The sequence below is a fragment of the Aulonocara stuartgranti genome (assembly GCF_965226115.1).
Source record: "Aulonocara stuartgranti genome assembly, chromosome: 14".
Lineage (NCBI taxonomy): Eukaryota > Metazoa > Chordata > Actinopteri > Cichliformes > Cichlidae > Aulonocara > Aulonocara stuartgranti.
Genome location: NC_138950.1, coordinates 35,007,059 through 35,024,322, shown reverse-complemented (window position 1 = coordinate 35,024,322; position 17,264 = coordinate 35,007,059). Strand labels below are relative to the sequence as shown.

Below are 17,264 nucleotides of genomic sequence, written 5' to 3'. Positions count from 1 at the left end.
AGATGAAGTGTGCATTGTGTAATTTCTGACACAGACACTACTACCTAAGCATTTGTTTAAAGCCTGCATTTGCAGAGAACGTACTAGTTGAATGTAAATTAAATGGAGGTGACCAGTAGAGGGCGGTCTGAAAGACAGCAAGTATATGCAAGAAGTATTCTGTTTTTTCTACTTTTATCACTGGAGTACTCTTTGATAAGACGTGCTGGTTAGACCCCTCACGCTACCAATCACTTAACAGTTTTATCTATCTATCTATCTATCTATCTATCTATCTATCTATCTATCCATCTATCCATCTATCTATCTTGTCAATAGATTAAAAAAAATTAACTAACTAATCTCACAATTTTCTGTTATTAATTGCGATTAATCTCAATTACTTTATTAATAGCCTGGCTCCAATTACATTTTTTTATTCTTTATATTTTAAGTAATTATCGTTGTTCACCGAAGTCCAGTGGTCTCCGGTGAGAGCGACATTCCTTACTTGCACAAGCTTGCTGGACTGCTAAGCCCTCTGGTCCCCATACAAAGTGTGCAGTCTCGACACAATGGTTCCTCTCGAGGGCAGATTGTAACACTCATCTCCTGATGCAGCACGAATGACTTCTCTCAGTCCATCATCTTCTACTATGCTAACTGGTCGGCAGTTTTTAGCTATCCAAACAACCAAGGAATTGGTTACCTTTTCTCTCACATTTTTTGTTATTCGTCCACAAGCACCATACTCCTGAAGCGTAGACTGGCGAGGTCCCGTAGAGGTGGATTCAGTTGGGTGTTTTGCTCTCAGGTGATACGCCAGTGATGAACTGCTTCTGTGGTACTTGAATTCAGCGTTGCAAATTGTGCATCTTACTCTCGTTTTGTCCAACAAGCCATCAGGCAACTTCTTAAAGAGAAACTTTCCACCCAAAAGTCCGCCCTCGTCCATGCTTGCGTGTGTTAGCTAGTGTTAGCTAGATAGTAGCATGGTGTCACTTCTTCTTCTTCTTCTAATCATTTCTGTCAGGCCAAACGCCAGCATAGCACACTGTTGCCCCCTCCTCCAGAGGTGCTCATGAATTTAAAGGTCTTAGATTACAGGAAATTAATAAAAAAACAAAATCAGCGTTAAATTTTTTTAATGCATTAAACATTTCGCGTTGATCTTAACAATTAACGCGATAATTTTGACAGCACTAAGAGATAGATAGATAGATATATATATATATATTTATTAGGGGTGCAACGATACACAAAATTCACGGTTCGGTTCGATACTTTGGTGTCACGGTTCAATATTTTTTCGATACAAAAAAAATGTTCATGCCTTTTTAATTTGTCATTTATTAAAATTATAAATATATATTTTAACTCAAAAGTACAGTTTTTAAATTTAACCCTAACCCTTGTGCGTGTTTTTTATTTTGACAGCGAATGCGCACCTGCGGACCACTTATGTGCACCCCTGGTTATTTAGCTCGTCATATTGCAGCCACAGAAATTCTTTTGTCCATGAAACCATAAAGCTGCACTTTCTTTTTGCCTTATAGTCTGATTTGTCATAACTTCTCCGTTTTGTGGTAAGCTTTTCTTTGGCTGTCACTTCTTCACCCTGACCTGTCTTATTTGGCTCAGCAGAACTAAAATATATATCTGTCTGTGAAGGTTCTCAGTCATCCAGGTCATCGTAGTCAAATATAAATCCTGCTGCTTTTACACACGCACTCACATAAGCTCAGCGATTCTCTGCGCGATCAACATGTCTTAAACATCTCACATGTTTAAGCTGCGGGAGATTTCACTTGTCATGTTTGCATAGTAAGCTAACAATTAATAAGACGATGTCAGAGGAATTGGTGCGCAAATTATCATCACTCACAGATCAGTGCTGTCGCTCTCTATACACAGTTAGCGCGATTGCAAAGTGAAAGCAAAAAAACAAGCGCAAATTCAAACGCGATTGCAATATGTCACATATTGACAGTGGCTCACCGATGCCAATGACATAATTACCCAGCTACATTTCCGAAAGAATGCAAAAGCATTGACGTATATTTTTCCTTCCTACGATAGGCCGACGGGCAGGGCAGAGATAGATTTTGGTAGCCCGACTGAAAAAATCGCTAGCCCCAGGACGTCGGGCTAGCGATATTGCGAGCCCTGTATCTGATTGAGGAATCACTCATCTTTGGAAAAGAGAGTTTATTACAGAGAAATGTCTCTTTCCAAAATAAAAGCTATACTATCCGCTTCTTCTGGGCTATATTCTCAGCAGCATATTAAACATATCAGGTCCCCAAAAGGAGAATCATGTCGGCGTAAATGTGCAGTCATATTCGTTGTGTTCCCACTAGTGCTTTCAGGTTAACCTCGTTAAAATGACCTTAACGTCACAACACGGCAAATTAGGGCTGCTCAATTAATCGAATTTTAATCACGATTACGATCTGGGCTTTCAACGATCATTAAAAATGAGTGAGCCGATTATTAGCCCCTCCCTCGTTTATCCGCGACACCTTAAAGGCCGGTCCGTAAAAATATTGTCGGGCATAAACCGTCCGTGGCGCAAAAGAGGTTGGAGACCGCTGATTAAGAGGACCCGAGGGAAGCTCGGAAAGCTAAGCAGAAGTTATTTGGAGAGGAGAGTGACTGCTGTTGGTTGAAAAGAGAGGTAAAAAAAAAAAACTTCAGTGGTGTTGCACACTATTTTATATTATTTTTTAAAGTCATTGTTAACCCTTTAAAGCCGGTCAGAGCAGCACGCTCCGTTTTGTGTAACTATTTTTAAATCCCTGTAGAACCGGAACCGTGTAAGCTAGCGCAATAAACCGGAGGAGTTGTACTTACATCTGATGCCATCAGCTTGTCCTCGGTCACGGTTTCCTTCCACATAAAGCTTTGCAAAAATTGCATAAAAAGCGCTTGCAGGAACAAAAACATAATATTCCAGAAACACGCTTCGCCGATCCGATCAGCTGTTCGTAACACTTCCCACAGTGAAACAGATGTCAGCGCGAACTATCACATGTCCGCCATTTCCTGGCCGAAACCGGAAGTGACGTCATTTTCGCGGAAATGTAGTTTTTTACTTGTAAGATAAGATAAGATAAGATAGAACTTTATTAATCCCTCGGGTGGGTTCCTCTGGGAAATTCGATGCCTTAAAAGCCTATACTGGTCATGTTTGACTTTTCTGAATAGTTTCTGGGATGCTTGGAACTCGAATTGCACTGCTGGAAATAGTTTATTTTGATGCACATGCTGTTTTCTTTGCAAATTTGCATCACAGGATTGTTTTTTCGTTTTTCCTGCAATATATAAAAATTGGTGTATCTCCAAAATAAAACTATGAACACACTCAAAATAAATTTCCTGTTGTTGTAAACTATTTTTTGCAACTTTTTTGTATTTAAAGTTTTGAGGGATAAACCTCTTAAATTTCTCCAAGTAATATATGTAAAAAAACAAACAAAAACGATTTTAAATTTTTTTTGTAGTTTATTGCACTTTTTTGCAATTAATGTAGTTACTATGGACTTAATGCATACATATTATTAAAATATGGGCTATAACAGTTGTATAGCAACTTGAAATGCTCCCACAAATGGCACTACAACATGTAAAAAAAATAATATAAGCTCTGGCGGACTTGGTTCTATAGTAGGTCTTAAAGGGTTAAATAAATATTGTCAAATAATCGAGATCTCAATTTCAGTGAAAATAATCGTGATTATCATTTTTGCCATAATCGAGCAGCCCTACGGCAAATCTCCGTTAACGAGCTAGCCCTGATAGCCCCGTGCATGGGGCTGGACGGCCAACACGTTAACGAGCTAACTGCGCTAACACACTAGCTCCCACCCATGTAATTGAGCATTGCGTGGCACATCCAACATACTGTTTTACTTTAGTCCATGACGCGCTTACCTTCAGGGTCATACGTCACATGAAAACCAAAATAATTCCAAACGCCAGATCTGAATGAGGGTGGGGGAGGTTCAATTTGCCATGTTGCAAGGAGAGCTTAACTTCTGTCTTGCTAGCTTGCCCTGCGCTCTTCCTTCTGACTATGCTGTCTGTGTGGAGCGCTCAGTGGATCTGCGCTCGACAGTGCAGCCTAGGCGGAGTAGTCGAACGCAGATTCACTGAGCGCTCCACACAGACAGCATCGTCAGAAGGAAAGTTGATAAAATAAATTACAAATGTTGTATTGTTCGATACATATGCGTACTGAACCGAAAGCACTGTATCGAACGGTTCAATATCGATACGAATATCGTTGCACCCCTAATATATATATATATATATATATATATATATATATATATATATATATATATATATATATATATATATATATATATATATATATATATATATATATATATATAAATATATATATATATATATATATAAATAAAATATAATGTGTCAAGGGATTTGTTCTGCAAACATGTAATTGTTTTTTTTTTTAAATAACAGATTGCAGACCTCGGTTCTTCAGCACTGTGTGCAGCAGAGGAGCATACAGCTGAGCCGACTATGTTGGAGAGTCATTAGGACCGCCATCATTTTTTTTCTTTACGTTATAACTCTAACATACTGTGGGGACATAAATGTATATACAAACAGGGATTTTTTTACTTTGGGAAAATCAGTATCGGCCTCAAAAATTCTGTATCTGTTAGGCTGTAATTGAAAACTCACATCTTTTTTGACCTTCAAACTGTCCAGTATTCGTTTCTGAGTCCAGTGAGTGCAGTGGAAACTTGTTCTCAGCAACACACGCCTGCTGCTTGTAACGTGTCAGTTGTTGTTAGTGTTAACAAGCAGATGCATTAAACTGCTGAGGCCTTTGATCTGTAGGTGTGTGTATGTGTGTATACACACACACACACCTACACACACCTACACAAACACACAGCTCTGGTCTGAAGTAATCACCCAGCCTATAATGACATTGGGCTAATGATGGTAAGTGTGTGTGTGTGTGTGTGTGTGTGTGTGTGTGTGTGTGTGTGTGTGTGTGTGTGTGTGTGTGTGTGTGTGTGTGTGTGTGTGTCAGCTTGATGCAGTGGGGGTCAGGAGCCATATTTCTGGCAGTCTGTCTGGTTTCCATTCCGGCCTGTAAATCTGAGAGTGGAGGACAGCAGGAAGTGAAGGATGAGAAAAGACGGGAGGAGGGGGAAGGAATAGGAAGCTCAACTAGATAATTATTTATGGGCAGTTACTACAAAAGAGTTTACAGTATTTTGCTCTGATGCACACAAACACTTCTTACCCATTTGGCAGCAGGACACATTTTTCCTTTCGGATCCTTTTTTCTCTCCAGGGGTGGTTCGGGCCAGGTGTGTGTGTGTGTGTGTGTGTGTGTGTGTGCTCTCTTGTTTTTAATGGAGAAAGACCAAACAAGTAATAGTATGTAGTGGATTACAGAGAAAGTGACCGGGACAAAAAAGTACATAGAGAGGGAGCAAATGTGGGGTGTTGTGTGTCACCCAGCACAGAGACTGTTTCTTCTGAAGGGGAGGGGGGAGAAGAAAAGTGTACAAATGAGTGGCGAGTGAGAGAGGACAGAATGAGGTGTGCGTCAAGCGTGTGCGAGCAGCAGTAAGAGGAGAAGCTATGGCAGCTGGCTCTCAGAATGGAGGGGAGAGCTTCTAAAAACAAACTCTCAGCTAAATAGTGGTTGTGACGCGGCGCTGGAGCCCACATTCGTATTGGAGTGGTGAGAAAAAGGATTGCGGAGGGGGGGGACACCCTGTCCACAACCAGTCGAGAGCAGTGCAGGAGCAATGAAGTACAGACCTCTGGTAAGGGACACATCCTTCATCCTGAAAAAAGTTCTCTGAAAATGTTTTGTTTTGTTTTGTCTTGCCTGAGAAGTGGCGATGTTTTGACATGTAGATCTGCATTAAAGGCTGTTAGATTTCATTGTGGTCAGATGAAGTTAGTGTGGAAGTTTTTGGGGACTAGCTTTGGCTTGGGTAATAGTGTGAACTAGGGCTGCCACAAACGATTATTTTGATAGTCGACTAGTCACCGATTATTTTTGCGATTAGTCGACTAATCAGATCATCATCCATTGGACGTAAAACTACAGCTTATTGCACCAGCAGCATCTGCTCTTATATAACTATCATTAGCTTACAGCTTTAAGTGTTTAAGGTCTGTGCTAACTAAAAATAAAGACAAGATGATAGTTTATTAAATTTTAATGAAATTTGCAGATTGTTTCGGTGAAGTTTAATAAACTCCTTGCTATCTAAAATATAACAGGACACTGGAGTATATTCTGGAGCATCTCACACTTCTGATAATCAGTTGTCTGCTTGACGTTTATTCAGCTGTGTAAAAACTATAACTTTAATCTCAGACAAACTGATTTACTCAGGAACAAATAAAATACTAAAAAAAAAGCCAAACAATAACATTTTAAGTTATCTAAGTGACTCATATATATTTAACCTGAGTAGCGAAAGACGGCGGTGGGTTTGAAAACGATTTGCGGGGAGTCCGGTGTTCTCACAGCGCTAGTGAGCCTAGCCCCCGGCTCGCTAACGAGCTAGTGGGTAACAGATGTCTCCGAAAACGTCGGAGCGCTTTTGAAAATATGTGGTGTCCTGATAAACTGAGCAGATATTTGAGGTTTACACAGCTACATTCTCGCCTGAAAATATGTTAAACGTTTATTTTGTGACCCAGAAAGAATAATAAGAGTAACATTAAAACTAACTAGCTGCCGCCATTGTTGGAAACTGCGCTGGGCCGCGCTATGAATTCTGGGACACAGCTGCTTCTTCTTCTTCTTCTTCTTCTTCTTCTTCGGGGTTTAACGGTAGCTGACATCCTTGTACATGCAATGCTGCCATCTTCTGTTTCAGTCCGTTATTACACTCTTAAATCCTGCCACTTATTCCTGCGTCTTTTGTGATCTTACAAAGCTTCAAACGACGCGTCGACTATTAAATCAGTCGTCGACGATTTTGATAATCGACGTAATCGTGACTAGTCGACAAATCGTGGCAGCCCTAGTGTGAACTTGAAGGACACAGGTGAGAGCGAAATCCCTCAGCAATGAGGTAGGACAGTTCTTTTGCAGACTTCATGCTCTCTCTGTTTCTCCTCGTTGATCTGCATCCTCTCACATCTCAACTCTGTATTTGTCATATCCACGTCAGGTCTATTTGATATCGGTAAAGGTGTGTCCTTAGCATTGTTTGTGTGTTTGCACTGCCCCAGGGCGAGGCTCTCGCATGGTGGTGTTGTGTGGCCGGGTGGCATTCTTTTGCTTCATTGAAACTATGAGGTAACATGTTAATGAATGACGCTGAAGTACCTTGTCTGTACAATGTGGTGGATCTTCTCTGAGTTATAGAATGAGCTGACACTAAGTTTTTAAGGGAACTGCTGTATTTAGGCATATACCTCTATAAAGATTTGTGCATTTCTCCAGCCTTCTCTGTTATAGCACCGTGTGTACAATTAGATGTCAGGATAGTGCAATGCACTCAGAGATTCCTGACACAATCATTGTTGCCTGCAGTGCATCTGATCTTAGTTCAAGAAATGGTTTATGTAGGACTGGTCTCACTTGCTTCAGAAAGATTCTGAATTGCAAATCTAATGGCTTAAAACCTGAGCTGTTTCTCAATGGAGGATCGCTGTAATATAGTAAGTTAGAATTACCTCATTGTCATACACTGACTGACCGATGGGTTGTAAATCATGACAAAAGGAACTTTAACCTCCTAGGACCTGGCGTCCACATATGTGGACATTTTGGGTTATTTAGACCAAAATACTCAATTTTGCTCTACAAGGGCCTGATATCCACTTACGAGGACATTATACTGCTACTGTTCTATCGAAATTTTAAACAAATATGCTCATATGTGGCTCTCATTTTTCTTAGAAACAAAAATTAGGTAAAAAAAAAAAATCTGGTAATTCTTTATTTTTACATTCATTAGGTCCCAATCAGCCCAAATATCAAAGATAAATTAAAAATGCATGCCATGGAAGAGTTCGGGTCTTAGGAGGTTAAAGTTGATATGCAGAGTTTCAGGGTTAACCTCCAAGCAGGAGAGGACCGTATGTGCCTAGTTTAATTTACAGAGGAAGAATCAGGAACCCAAATGAATTAATGTGAGAGGTCTTGTGTAATTAGTTTTGGGTATTTGAGTTTCTTCTTTGGATATGACATGAGAACATATGCTTTCTTTAACTCTACATGAAACACAAACTTCAACTTTAATTTTTTAGCAGTGCTGCACAGCAGTACTGCAGCCTACACAGGAATAAGTTTGTAACTTGGTCACAAAATGGTAGAAAATAGAGAATTAAGTGGAAAATGTTGTCCTTACACTGGGTCTCTGCCTGCTCCGGAAAGATCAAAGGTCATGGAGAGCTGTGGAAAGCCATAACTGGAGCTAATAGTAATGGGTTTGGAAAATGTGACATGAGTATGACAGAAAGTGTTATGCAGAGTAGCAAAGAAAAAAATGCTCTGGACTTGTGCTTTGGCCCACATATCATCAGGTGGGCAGCTTCATTTTAGCAACCTGCAGTAGACTGTCACTAGCCTGCTACACCTGTCTGACTGCTCTCTGATCTCACTCACTGTCTCTTAAATGGAAATTTAAAAAAGAGCCCTGACAAGCCTGCAGGCGTCACCATGGTGATAGCAATCAAAACTTTAATAAGCTTGGAGCCTTTACAGGTGAGCAGTGGGGAAATGTTGTTTTGAGTTTTACCTGCACAGGCTTGTGTTGACACAGGGTCTACCTCACCTCCCCTTGGTTTATATCCACATCTTCAAATTACAGTGAAAGAATAAGCCTGAAAAATGTACCTGTGTTTTAATTTCATTCTTACGATCTGTTGGCTAGTGCAGTGGAAAGTCCTCTCGCTCTTATTTTGAAAGTTCAGTTAGTCCCATCCCTTTCCGTCTCTTATTTTACCTACAAGCTGGCTCATTGGTCTGGTTGATACTGTGACGGTACTCTGCCAGTTATCCCAAAAAACTTGCCTGGCCACTGATGTTGTATATGGCATCATTACGGCTTGCTAGGATTTAACAAGAGCAACATCCACGACCACCTTTGACACAAAGGTGAATGAGTACTTCTTCACTTCATGCCCCTCGTGTTTCCAGCAGCAAGTGCAGAGCAGATAAGGACAGATGGGCTATGTGTGCCAGAAAGCTGATTCATACTGTAAAAATGTAGGAAAGGGCAAAATAAACTGTGTGTAGCAAACTCCATCAGAACCACACCGAGCCTCACTCATTTGGTTGTCATTGTAGAACTTTCGACAAATCATGTAAAACACAAGTCGGATGTTTTTTTTACTCTAACAGAAGTGACGGCTACACTCCTCTATTATCCCTTTCTTCTTTTTGCATATTTAACCTGAATCTTTTGCATGTGAAAATATTCGACTCCATTTGGCTTAAGTGTTTTGATCCTGATTTGTTTAGTAGCTCTGTGAATGAAAAACATTAGAAAGACATCACACGCATACCTTTAACACGTGTCGGTGAGGAATGGTGTAGTTATTCTGTTTTACATGTAAAAGCTATTTTTGCATGTAAGTGATGTCATCTAATATAAGAAATAAGGCATGTTCTTGCAAAATGAAAACTTTACATTTTGTCTTAATTCAAATCTTTAAGGGGTTGCTCCACTGAAACCTACTCAAGTAGTCCAGTTTACTCATCTCAGCTTGACAAAACACTGTTTCCAAATGTATTAAAGTATTAATTTTGAATGAAAGAGGCCATTTGAGTGCATTATGGGAATGTAGGCTTATGAATTTGACCCTGAATTGTTACCAAAGAAGTGTGGATCTGGGCCTCTGCTGCTTGGATTTGGCCATTCTGTTCGACACCTGCGTTACTCAAACAGTGGAAGGTTCCTTTTAATTGAGTCATCCAGAATTTTTTTTGTTTGTTTTGTTTATGACAGTCCACACACATCATAGACTGTATATAAAAGATGGGTGTAGCCAATATGGTTTTACCCATTTGTTTCCTTATCATGCCTTTTGCAGCTACATTAGCTTATTGGTTTGTATTTAAGCCTGAAGTGACCATATTGGGACAACAGGGTGGAGCTTTGTCCTGTCAGATAATACCAGCAAGCTTGGTTAGAAAGGTGCATCCATTCAATGCAAAGACACAAACACGTCTTTACACCACTCGCTTATTTGGAAGGTGTTGCCACTGTGGATATACCTGCATATTGAGTTTGGCACAGATTGTTTTTACAACAGATGACTTTCCTGCCACAACCCTCAGATATACCAATTTGTGCCAAGTGACCTAGAAACTAGAAAAGTAGAGCATAAACTGGTAGGTGAACTGGGATTCAAATTAAGAGGTCCAAGCAGCTATGGCCCGGAACATTAAACTGTACCTGTATCAATATGGATGGCTTTAAAAATATACTTGTAGGTAGATTACCTTAAATCAAGTAAGTGGTGCACATGCTATGTGTAGTAATAATAGCAAAAGTTTAATAGTTCAAGAAATATATTAATAGATAGCATTAATGTCAGTCTGTTTATGGAAACTCACTAACAGGTGAATACTTGAAATGTCAGTGTCATTGTGGGGTGGTGCTGGAGTAAGAGTAACAGGATCACAAAAGGAAAATGTATCATCAGAAAGTATTAAGTGTCTATACCAAACGTCCAATAGATATTCAGATAATGAAGTCTGCACCGAAGCAGTGGACCAGCCAACCAGCAGTGCCAAACAACCAGAGGTGCACCATCTTGGCAGAGTGGTGCACCTCTCCAGGTTCCCTCCTGCTAACCTGGCTCCAGGCTACCTTGTTTTGCAGCAAAGGCTCTGGAAAACATGACGACATGTAGGAACTGGGTTGGCACGTAGTTGGTGTGTTCCTGAGACCGGGTGGAGGTCTGGTGTGGAGCATTACCCGGCAGCAGGAAAGCCAAGCAGTGAATGAAGCGTTGCGAAACAATGAAGTAATGGAGAGAGAGGACGGGAGACCAAAACAAGGACAGAAAGTGAATGAGAGGTGACAATGGATAGAGGAAGAAGAGGAGGGGAGAGGTGAGGAAATAAGGCTCTGGTTTCTGTCCCAGGCATCACAATTATTGGACGCTGTTGTAATGAAACATGGCTCCTTTAATGTAAATGAATGTCAGTACTGCTGCTCTTAACAGTGATTTAAGCCATTCCCACATGGAATATTCCCCTGTGTTTGGTCTGAACACCCGCTGCCTGCTGAGTCTTTCCCAGGAAAAATCCTCCAAGCAGGAAGTTTGTCTCCAGCTGTAGTAACAGCAGTGTGTTTGGATGAAGAAAACTAAGAAGTTAATTGTTCATCATAACAGCAATCAGACAGTTTTATTTTTTACCAGAAAACCCAAACTGAGAACTCAAGGTACCACGCTTATTTGACGTTACAGGTGGGAAGTGCAGCATAAAACAACTCAGCAATGACTGACAACAGAGAATGCCACAGTATATATGCACACTCACACACTCCCAGCTGCAGTTTCTTTGTTTTTTGAACACATGTGTCAAACAATAGGTCACCAGAGCTCAGGGATGTATAGGTTCCAGTTACCACACTCACAAGGTCACATATGTACACATGGTTGTGTCAATAAATCACAATGATACCCAGAGGTGTAGGCCGGAGTCACATGACCTGTCCTGGAATCATGAATTCTTGATCCATTAATGGACTTTACCTTCTGCAAAGAAAATTAAAGTGTTGTGTAAATCAGATCAAATGGATGCACTTTGTCATATTGGCAAGCACAAGTAAAGTCGCAGGACACCATCACATTCAGACATGAGAAAAGTGCGTAAGGTTTAACTTTGCTCAGTTTAGACGATCCACTATATTTAACTTGTTCCTTTTTAATATCCTTAATTAAGTGAAGCACCACTGCACTTTATCCTCACAGCCTTTCACAAAGTCTACGAGGCAGGCCGTTATAGCCGATTCACTTCCACAAATCCTGAGTGTACCATTACTATTGGATAATATAGCCAGACCTGCTCTGATGTTTGCCTGTATGGGTGTGTCCTAATATCTAAGGTCCTGCTCTTCTGTACAGATGTTTCTACTCAACAATTAGGCCGGAGAGGGGAGCTCCAGGGCCATATAGCCTTTTTGGTTTGCAGCTTGTGTGTGTGTGTGTGTGTGTGTGTGTGTGTGTGTGTGTGTGTGTGTGTGTGTGTGTGTGTGTGTGTGTGTGTGTGTGTACACTCCTGCTTTGTGGAGACGAGGATATTTTTGGCGATTTGGCCTTTAGCTTTCACTTTTGTTTGATGATCACCTTTTTTGTGTTTCTTTACTTTCAAAGTTGATAGAAGCTTGCCCGTCTCCTTTAGTTTAATAATTATTAAGAAAAACTATTTTGTTAAATCCCCGTGGACATTTTAGGGCAAGTAACTCCCACTATCAAATTAATAAAAGCATCACGTTCACTTTAGCGTTTGTGTCTTTGTGTCTCACTATAGTAAATGCAGCTTTAAGGCAAATCAAACCTCAAGAGTGGAGAAAAGATGCTGACAGAACAACAACAGTGAGGGAAATATTCAAATGAAAATGGATGTGTTTAAGCATGTAGGAAGGGAAGGAAAAGAGATACATATCCAATTTAGAGATATTTGTTAACTGCCATGTATAACATGATTAGATTACGTGTACTACATTGCTTTTCCATAAGCGTCAAGTTTCACCTCTCAAGTTTTGACTCAAAATTAGACTTCAAAATGAAGACCAGTTAGTCTAACAGCAAGACATCTTAGATCATAACAAACATTAAAATCCCAAATCAAGACCAACCAGTCCTAAGTTTATTCTCAACTTAAGGGGCAGAGTCAAATCCCACCCCAACCAACAGGTTTCAAGTTAAAGAGCATACACATAACGGGCAATGCTCGCTAATGTTATTAATTTATAGAAACCTGCGTGGTGCTACTTTTGTGTTTACAGACTTGGAACAAGGTCCACACCAGCATCCCATGACTGAAGCTCCTGGGACATTACCACTCTGCTTTGAAAGCAGGGATCAAACATATTAATGCATACTTGTGTGAAATTCAAACTCTGTGTGCGTGTGTGCTGCAGTGATTTAATGGGTTGTTGAAATGTGTGGAATTTCAGGGAGGATTGCTAACTTTCCCTCACAGTTTAAATGGAGTGATGGAGAAGGACTGGAGTCATAACCTCGCATTTCTCATCTCCTCTCTCCTTGTTTTGTTTCTCTCCTCTGTGTTTTTCCCTCTGGTCTCACCTAGCACTAATTAATATATCCTCTCCTCCCTCCACCCTCAGCTTCCCTATCTGTCTCCAGTTCTTCTTTGTGATCTCCTGGGGGCTGAAGACTGCTGTGCTACATAACACAACAACAACACCTGCTGTACTGTGTGTGTGTGTGTGTGTGTGTGTGTGTGTGTGTGTTCTCTCATTGCGTTTGCACTGGCCACCTTTGCCTCTGCCCTAAGAAAGAAGTTATTCAGAGTTTGCTTCAGTCCGACTCCGTAAACATGGATCTCAGTAACTTTCGCAATCTTATGCGCAAAACTCAAACATCTATTTTAGAAAATGGCTTCCTGGTCAAAGGCGTTGATGAACTTAAACATGTAAGTGTTCAATTTAAATTCAGGTCTGACTCTTAAGTTAGCCTCCGTGTTTTTGAATATGTGAAACCTGGGTGTGACTTTGCCCACTTTGGTTAGAGTGATAACTTTGTACAGCCCTGCTCCTGGCGTTCTCTCTAATTCTTTAGGGGTAGTTGAAGCTCTTTGAAGCTTTTCTACAGGAAGTTCTGGATGATGTACAAGCAGACACTTGGTTGTGTTTTGCAGCATGTGTTGGAATAAATTGGAGGTCTGTGAGTGGCTTGTAAACTTCAAACAGTGTTTCTCAGCATCGGCCTGAATGTTTTCTGCTGTAGGCTTCAAGCTGTGAGGGGGGCTTGGGATTTTCTCCTAGAGGTTGTAATGGTTAGAATTCTGCACCTGTTTCCACATGTTTGCTGCTCTTTATGTTGTATTATTATTATTATTATTATTATTATTATTATGTTTTTAAACATAATTTTTGACTGTTTCACAAAAAAAACCCGTATATTTAGACATCACACTTAAAAACTGATTCACTTGATTTTGATTTTACTTTTTGTGGAATAAACAATAAATCAATCATAAAATAGCTGTTAGATTAAGGATTAATTGACATAATAACTCCTTCGTTTGTTTTGGAGAGCTAATCAGAGACCAGAAATGTCAGAGACTGCAGTACTGCAATCTTTTTTTTTTTTTTTATTACCTCTGCCATGGAGGTCCTTTTTTTGTTTGTGTTTGCTTGAGTGTCATTTTGTCTGTAAACACCATAGCTTGAAAAGTTGTGAATAAAACTTTTTATGGGTGGAGAGTTGGGTCGTGTTAACAATCCATTAAAATTTAGCTTGCATCCACCAACTTGCATCCACTAGGTCAACCTAATAACAAAAGGCCTTATAACTTAGAAACTGATTCTTACAACTGTGCTGTGTAAGGTATAGAAGGTACTGTATAAAGATTTAAAATGTCTTGTTATATTCTCCTGCAAGATCAATAGATTAAGGTCTACGTGACAGTAATGCTATATAGAGATACTTATTATTTGGATAACAGGATTAACTTGTGTTTAAAACCATCTTACTTGATATTCATTACTAAACATTGAAACTAATGTGATAAACGCTGACCTGATTGTTACACATGTGGTATAGCCATACTCAGAATGATGTCGGGTATATTAAAATGGGCAAATAATGAAAGCCCACACTTGTTTTTACTGCACTGCAGATTTCTTAAAGTACCTTTTAAAAAGTACAAAAGTCAATATATAGAAAATGCAATACTCTCCGCTTCAAAGTAAATCGTTGCCCAGAGAGTGAGCTGGCTCGGTGAAGGTGTGCGCTCTCCCAGTGCTTCTTGTTTTGTTTTATTTTTTTAGATCTGCACAGTAACCTGGAACATCTCATTTTGAGATTCAAGTGGGAGTGTTAGCAGGACTTGTAATCTGCTGTCAATATAGAGAAAATGTGGAAGTTAATAACTATTTAAAATGTGTCATAAAACTGAATTTGAACAAAATTCATACCAGCAAATCAGACCTTTTAGAAATATGACAAATTGTTAGTGGATCTCTAATAATAAGCAGTGAGCTATAAATATCTGTTGAATGTGAGTAAGATTAGCCAGCACACCACAGAAGGCCAAGCCCCGTTGTACAAGGAAAACATCAAAGACTACTGAATGAAGAGTTTTATTTGCTTCAGTAAATGGAGCCACAATGAGTGGCTTCAAGGCCAGCCAGCATGCTGCAGTATTCGGCACCTAAAACAAACACAATCTTTTGGATGCAACACGTTTGAGTTTCAGGAGGAATGTCATTGTGTCTTGGTGCTGCTCTACCTCGTGTTTTTGGTTGCTGCTTCCCTTCAGTCCTCTCAGTCCTCCCCTAATGAAGATGGATCATGCTTGCGTGCTGTAGAGTTTCTGTTTCTCCTTGCGTGGGACTGGCAGATTGTGGTTTATAAAGTGTTACTCTGTTTCGGTATGTTCATTCACTAACCACACCTCCTCCCTTTTTCTCTGCTCCTGTAGGTGGTGGCTAGTGACGGGGTGCGGGCTATGATGGAGTCGGCCCTGACAGCCAGAGACCGGGTGGGCGTGCAGGACTTTGTCCTGCTGGAGAACTACACCAGTGAGGCAGCCTTCATAGAGAACCTACGCAAACGCTTCAAAGAGAACCTTATCTATGTGAGTGGGCGTGGGGACATGGACATGTGTACTGCTATCATAAAGATAGTGACCTGTGTCCCAGCACTCTTCATAAGGATTTATTTTACATTTTAAATTATGAGTTCCTGTAATATATTACTTATTTAAATATTTATTCTAAGCCTGATGTAACTGTGTGAAAATGACCTCACTGCTGTCAAACAGAGCAGTGAGCCATGAGCCTTGTTTCTCTTTTGTGTGGACCTCTGAGGTTTGTTTGTTTTTCTTTTTCGTTTTTCTTTTTTTTTTTTAAAGCAGTATTATGTTGCACTTGGAAGAGGACAGACCTCTGAATGATGCAGAGATTATTTAGATTATTTATTTTTACCTCTGTCCACAAGCCGGCAAAGGAAAAATAATGTTGGGCATTGAGTTCTGAATTAAAAGCTCACAGCATGCTTGCCCAGGGTAAGACATGCAGTTAAGATGTCCATGTGTCCCTGATAAAGCTATGGTGTGATTCTCATCACACAATACACACTCAGGATCCTACTAACAAAGTGGTAGTAGTAAAAGTCCATCATTTTCATGTAATGTGACCTCACGTTTCCTTTTCCTTAGACATACATTGGTTCAGTGCTGGTGTCGGTTAACCCCTACAAAGACCTGGAGATCTATACCAAGAACCACATGGAGCGATACCGTGGGGTCAACTTCTACGAGGTCTCACCACACATGTAAGTAATGTCAGCGTCGGTCGATCTGACAGTGCACAGCTCAGACTGATTCAGCATGGGCTGGGTCTGAAGACTGCATTTGAGGTGCAATGTTGCATCCAAACTTTCATGGGTGCATTTTAGGCAGTCGGGGAGAAACGTGATGTTAGCTTACGACCTCCTCATTTTGAAACCTCAGGACCATAGTATTCAGTCTTCAATGGTAGTCACACTGTTGGAGGGCTACAGACTGAAATCAGAAAGCTTCCAGAAGTAGCACCCTTGTTCTTTGACTGCAGTTTTGTTGATAGTGACTGTACCATGGTTTGTTGTTGGCTTTGTTGTTTCAACTATTATGACATGGACGGTGCTGTCAGAATGAGGTGTTAACTTTATGACTGACTCTTAAGTAGCCCACGGCCTACCATCATAACAAATAGTGTTTTGCTCATCTTTGCTCCTGTGATGTGAAAGGCCTATGTTTGTGTGCCTGTCTGTAAATCCTGGATTATATAAATAATATCTTTGAGTGAAAGCTTGGGGGGAGGATTCCGTGCTGTTAGGTGAATCACATTTCTGAAACACTGACTGCACCATTCATGGTGGACAGTATGTTTACTGTGGTCATGTTTTTGCTCCTACAGCCTAAAAGAGGGAATTTGTTGAAGCTTCGTGAGGTTTTTTCCTGTCGATGACATAACGGCGTTCCAAATATTGCCGCAGAGCATGTGGGAATATTTTCTCTAAGTGCCAATCTTGCAGAGTCAACTAGCTTATAATGCTATGAAAGCCTGTCTGTC

At 40.3% G+C, this 17,264-nt stretch overlaps 1 protein-coding gene across 3 annotated transcripts in view; it reads left to right on the top strand.

Annotated features, from left to right (window-relative positions):
- Positions 1 to 17,264, top strand: part of LOC309687970 (unconventional myosin-Ic-like) — a 66,398-nt gene that overhangs the window by 29,760 nt on the left and 19,374 nt on the right. For 2 of the 3 annotated variants that reach the window (XM_082503338.1, XM_082503340.1), the window contains 2 exons: positions 15,632 to 15,787; positions 16,370 to 16,485. In XM_082503338.1, coding sequence (XP_082359464.1) covers positions 15,632 to 15,787; positions 16,370 to 16,485 — 272 coding nt within the window. Of the gene's footprint in view, positions 1 to 5,668; positions 5,799 to 15,631; positions 15,788 to 16,369; positions 16,486 to 17,264 lie in introns of those variants that run through there. The other variant, XM_082503339.1, reaches the window with a different exon arrangement.